This window comes from Globicephala melas, chromosome 11 (genome assembly GCF_963455315.2).
Source record: "Globicephala melas chromosome 11, mGloMel1.2, whole genome shotgun sequence".
In the NCBI taxonomy this organism is placed as follows: Eukaryota; Metazoa; Chordata; class Mammalia; order Artiodactyla; family Delphinidae; genus Globicephala; species Globicephala melas.
The window spans coordinates 45,291,791-45,297,790 of record NC_083324.2 but is presented as its reverse complement, the minus strand read 5'-3'; the positions used below and the strand labels follow the sequence as shown (position 1 = coordinate 45,297,790).

The window sequence follows — 6,000 nt, the reverse complement described above, 5'->3', positions numbered from 1 at the left end:
AGGCTAGACTCTCACTCCATTTTACATATAAACACAAGGTACTTATTGTACGGGTCTGACAATACGAGTTTTCCAGGAATGCAACCGCCAAGTAAAGGAAGAGAAGACTGGGCTTCATTGTGCTCTAAGAGTTGTTCTCACTAAGAGCTGTTCAATGTTTTGGAAAATCACCTACGACAATGCTGCCGTGAACCTGGGTCGGTGATGCAACCGGCATATATATCAATCTATGTTTAAAGCTTTCACATTCCCAGAATTTATATTTATAGGTACAACCTTTAGACTATGTCTTCTTATCTTTCGGTGTGATTGTGCTGGAATGTACACACAGTATTCCAGCACACATAGTATTTTATTATATGTGTCTTTATTTTTGTTTTACGTTATAACTAGAACATGATTAAAAAAAACCGTGTGTCCTAAATTTCATTTTATAATAGTAAGGGAGGCATTAGAAAATATTTCTTGTAAAAAGGAGCTGTTGGGTATGATAGGGTGATGGGTATATTGGGATTTAGCTAGTTCTTGAAGAGTCTTCATAAAACTCACATACAACACAGATGCCTCCAACCCTGTGAACTGTGACAGGGGCGGTGATTAGGGAGTGAGTTTGGAGAAAGCCCTGCATCGCAGGCTGAGCTCTCCGCTGTGTACCTATTAGCCTTGAAGGCCTGGCTGGTGACGGATGCACAGACTCCCTAGGGATCTCTAGGGGTCCACTTTAATAGGCAGATGCAAATGCCACGGTTTTGCCTGTTCAGGGTCTGGGTGGCCCTGAGGAACAAGGACTCCTCTGGATGCCGTCCCCGGAGGGAGGTTTAATTGTCTCTTTGCAACCCTGCCAGTCCCATAGATTTACTCAGGAAACCCAACCCCTGAGCTAAAGTCAACTCCAGCTGGGCCAAACCCAGCCCAGCCCAGGTCCGAAGGTTCACAAGTTCCCAAGAAGGGGGCCTGGGAAGAGGAGGTGGAGGGACATCCCCACCTGGGGAAGAGCCTCGGGCCTCTGAATGCTAAAGTGGGCCAACAGCGGGGAGGGGATGCCATCTGGGGCTGCGGTAGCCAGGTGGCACCTGCAGCTGAAGGCTGAGAATGCCTGGATCTCCGTGGCCTGGTCAGAGTGCACAGCCTCCCTGCCTTGGGGACCTCATCCGCTACCACTCATCCTATCCTGAGTCTTCTGTGGCCTCACTCTGGCTCCCAGTCTCTCCTCCATTCCTGTGCCAGCAGCTCTGGAGGCCATGTAGCTGCTCTTCAGGCCAGTCAAATCCTGCTAGTGATTTAAGACCCTGTTCATAATATCATCAGCAAACATTTATGTAGCCTTTATATATGGGAGACACTGTTCTACCCTCTTTACATAAATAACTTATTTAACCCCCTCCCATTTTACAGATGAGCAACTGAGGCACAGAGCAGTTATGTAACTAGCCCCACGTCACGTCGCTGGCGAGGCGGACAGCCTGTTCACACGTTCCATCTCCAGCAAACCTCTTGCACTCTGCCTGGTCTGAAGGGCTCAGTGCCATTTCCAGGAATCTTGCATGGCTGCAGTGTGTATAGCCCTGACAATGCTGGGCACACCCTGTCTTGCAGGCCAGCTATTGTGTTTGGGTACTTGCCAGGCTTCAGGCTTTCTGGATCTCCAGCGGCGGTCCAGATCAGGAGTGGATTCAGAGCTGGGTCTCTGGCCCTGAGTTCAGCTTCACCAGAAGAGGCACAGAGGGGAGGGAGGCTGGGCTCTGCCCTCAGGGCGGCCATGCTTGGCCTTAAGGAATCTCAGCACCACCAGGCCTGGGTTGTGAACTGTGCTGGGGTGCAGGCCAGCAGGCAGCGGGGGAGCCAGGGAAGAGGGGCTGGTAGGGGACACGTGGTCAGGGAGGCGTCCTGCTGGAGACAGCAGGGTCGGGAAGCTGAGATGGGGTGACAGGCAAGAAAATGCTGGGCTCCTGGAGGGCCTGTGGTTGTGAGCTGGGCCTGAGAGTATCCCCTGTGTGTCTGCCCCAGGGAGGCCACTCAGGTCCCACCGCACACGTCATCAGGCCCACAGAGGCCCAGGGCCCAGGCTGGCTGAACATGCCCACTGGGTGCTGCCACCTCAACAGGAAAGAAAGCCCAGCCTGGGGTGGGGGATGGCGAGGCAGGAGTGGGGGGCCTCTGCTTGTCGTTTTATAGACGTGTGTGCACAGAGAGACACGCACACTGACAAGCACTCCCAGGCACACAGACTCACAAACACACACGCACATATACATACATGTACACTTACTTGGACATGGAGAAACCAGACACAAGCAAACGCAGGCACAGAGAGACACACACAACTCACAGACACACACGTACAGACATGACTGAGCGTGCCACAGACACACACACACACACAGCACACCAGGCAGACACATCCAGGCAGGTCCAGGCTTACACAAACACATGCCTCCAACACACAAAGACACTCAGAGTGAGGCACGGAGCTATACACCCCAGAGGCACAGCCATAGCCCTAGACAGACAGGGGCCAGGAGCACACAGCTGGATGTGCGTGAACATGTGCAGAGCCTCACAGGGTCACGGGCAGACTCACCGCCCACAGACCCATACATGCCCTCCTCTGGATCTCGGGCCAGCTGCCTGGTGACAGGGTGTTGGCACCTGCCATGCACCCTGTGCCAGCAATGACCTCATTGGGATCACGAGGGTGGCCTGCCCTTGGGGCCTATAGTCTGGGGTCTGGGCCTCTCTGGGTTGCGCATGCTCCCGGATCCACTGTGGAGCCTTTCCGAGGCCTGTCTGCAGCCTGGTCCTGCCTCCCTGCCCTGGCAGGGGGGTGGGGCATAGGCAGCAGGCAGGTCCGGCCACCCCTCTGCCCAGGCCGCAGTCTCAGGGCCCTGGGAGACAAAGGGCCGGCCCTCCTTGCGAGCTGGGAGAGGCAGAGGCCCTCCGTGATGCTATACACACGCTCACTGCCTCTACGGGAGGCAGAGAGCCTGGGCGGCAGGGCCCAGGAGGAGGGGCCCAGGACGGGGTGCATAACTGCCAGCCTCAGGGAGATGGGGGCACTGGGAGGCAAGAAGAAAGATGCTCCCTGCTCCTGAGCCAGGCTGCTACGTAACTGTAAGCTCGGCCTCGGGGAGGTGACCTCTGGGAGGGAGGCCCAGAGCTGGTCTGGGCTCCCCACTGCTCCAGCCCTCCCCCTCCCTCACAGGGAGCCTTGAACGCCACAGCCGCTCCCCACCTGCCACGGGCAGTAGGCCTGGGCGTGTCCCAATTTCCCAGCCTCTCTGCTTCTCCCAATCCTGCCCACCCTTCTGAGTCTGGCTCGGGCTGCAACTTTTGAAGGAAGCCATCTACTTCCTTCCGTTCTCACCCCAGGGCTGCTGAGCCAAAGGCGGGGAGCACAGGATCGGGGAATGAAGACCAGAAGGTGCTGCCATTTGATCTGATGGCCTCGACCTGAGAGTGGATCTGGGCTCACGGTGTGAGGGAGGGGGGCTCCTTGGGGGCTCCTTCTTGCCACTGGGGGCCTCACCTGTTGTTTCATTCTCCAGCTGGGCCTCCTTCAGGCACTGGTTGTGCTGTACCTTGATCATCTGCATATAGTCACACTCCTCCTGCTGCAGCCCGACTTCCCAGCCGCCCTGGGGAACAGAGACAGGGAGGGGGACCCGTCACCCTTATCCACAGCCTACTTGTTATCCGCGGACTCCAGGAGCACAGCGCCAAGCAAGGCCCAGTCACCGGACTGATCCAAGTTCCAGACTAAACCCCAATCCCAGCCCCAGAGTGAATTCGACCTTAAACGGAAGCCTGACCCTGACCTAGATCTGACCCCAAACTCTTGTCCATTGTCCCCAAAGCGGGGTCTGCCTTGAGGGCCCTGTCATGGTTTCCTGGTGGCCCTAGCAGTACCATGGCTGTAACAACACTGTCTCTTTGTGGGTGGTACGGCTATGGACAGAGGTTAGAGGGCCTCTCCTTAGAGCCCAGAGCTGGCCCACTGGACTTTCCAGTTTGGGTTGGGAGCCCTCAGTCACTGCTTCCGACTCCATGGATGAGTGGGGCCCAGGAGGTGTCACCTTGTTATGAGCTGGACCCTGGCTTCCTGTTCTTGGAGCCAGGCCTGGGAGGAATCCAGGAGTCTGGCTGCATCTTCCAGCCTCTGTCCCCATTCTAGGAGCCTGTGCTCAGTCCCCCTGGGTCACCAGGCTGGGAAGGGAATTCTGGGCCTCCTTGGCCAGACCCCCCCCCCGCCCCCACCTCCTTAGCTTCTGAATAATTCAAGCTCTGTCAGATCTAATGAGGGTGAGGGAGGTCTCAGGAAGTACAAGAGGCCCCTTTAGGATGGCTGGAGGTAAGGAAAAGGGATGGGAAAGCCCAAGCTTCTCCCCTCCCCTCCCCTGTGCCCTGGCCAGGGATTAGGGGTGAGATCTGACCTGTGTGCCAGGGAGACATTGGCATTGGGTCTGACATGTGAGTAGGGGTGATAGCTGCCCAGGAACAGCCAGAAAAAGCAGGTCTTGGGAGCCACTGGGTGAGGAAGGGGGGTAAAGCCCTCCGTGAAGGAACCACTGGGCTGGTGGCAGCTTCTGCCTGTCTCTTTGGCTTTAGGGAAGTGGCTGCCACCTCGCATCAGCTTCCTCATCTCTGCCCGGGGAGAAGAATGTCACAGTCCCAACAGGGCTGTGGGGAGAGGCCAGCAAGATTGCTCCAGAATCAGAGTTTATCAGCGTCTCTTCCACTTGTCCCCCCCCACCCCGGGACATGGTCTTCACCTCCCTGGACCTCAGTTTCCTGGTGGGCTAAATAGGCCTCAACCACCTCCGTTGCTGACCCACAGTGGGGTTTCCCTTATTTCCTTCTTTTAAGGGGTCCCCATCTGGCGTTGTTCTAAACAAGTCAATCCCATTGTAAGCATGTGACCCCAAAGAGGGACCACCCTCTTAAATCTCATATCTTTTCTTTTTTTTTTTTTTTTGGCGGTACGCGGGCCTCTCATTGTTGTGGCCTCTCCCGTCGCGGAGCAGAGGCTCCGGACGCGCAGGCTCAGCGGCCATGGCTCACGGGCCCAGCCGCTCCATGGCATGTGGGATCTTCCCGGACCGGGGCACGAACCCGCGTCCCCTGCATCGGCAGGCGGACTCTCAACCGCTGCGCCACCAGGGAAGCCCCCTCATATCTTTTCTTTTAAACAGTTATATGAACAAGCGTATCCTGCTCCGTAATAGATCTGTGTTACTTTCCATATGCCACGTTTGAAATGACTTTCCAGCTAATATCTTTACCTTAATTGGCTGGTAGCGTTAATGGTCCAAGATGGAACCCACGTTCACTATGTGGCTTCCAGGCTCATGGCACACGGGCGAGTGAGGTCTGGGTGCTGGGGTCACATGCTTCCCCTCCTGCCCAGAAGGGACGGAAATACTCATGGTGCTTTGTCTTAAGGGATCTGTGTCTCGCTCATCCTGCTGGGGCATGGGAAGAGGGGTGGCCAGAGGGATCCCAGAGGTGGCCTCTGGGAGAGGAGCCCAGGGATTGGCCACCCCAGTTTGTGTCCCACCGTTGGTCTCTCTTGCTTGCTTGGAGCATGTTTCTCCCCAAGGTAACTTCCCAGCTTGTTGTCCTCCAGCAACAGGGTTTGTTCCGCCTTCTGGTTCTCCCCTGGCCTGGCCTGCTTCTCCTGCCCATCACCCCACAACATGAAAGCAGAATGGGTAGTAGTAGACATCTGTGTTGCTGCCTTCTACCATCCTTCACCTTCCTCTGACGCCATGTCCTCACCTCTACCTGGAAAACCACGTCCTTCCCCACTCTTAGTCTATGGGGTTCTGATGAACCCTCTTCCAGGGGATCAATATACGACCAGATTTAAGCCAGTCAAAGTGTTCCTGGCCATAGTCCCTGGCACATGGCCTAATTCAGGCTCCTCAGAGCCAGGAAGCTCATTCCTGGGACCTTGGATTAAGCAATTAGGCAAGTGGATTTGTTCTTTCCCACTGGACTGGA

General features: G+C 56.0%; 1 protein-coding gene across 3 annotated transcripts in view; it reads right to left on the bottom strand.

The window, feature by feature from the left end:
* Nucleotides 1–6,000, bottom strand: part of VIPR1 (vasoactive intestinal peptide receptor 1) — a 32,944-nt gene that overhangs the window by 17,970 nt on the left and 8,974 nt on the right. For all 3 annotated transcript variants that reach the window (XM_060308248.1, XM_060308249.1, XM_030830291.2), the window contains exon 2: nt 3,527–3,635. In XM_060308248.1, the coding sequence (XP_060164231.1) occupies nt 3,527–3,635 (109 nt within the window). The remainder of the gene's footprint in view (nt 1–3,526; nt 3,636–6,000) is intronic.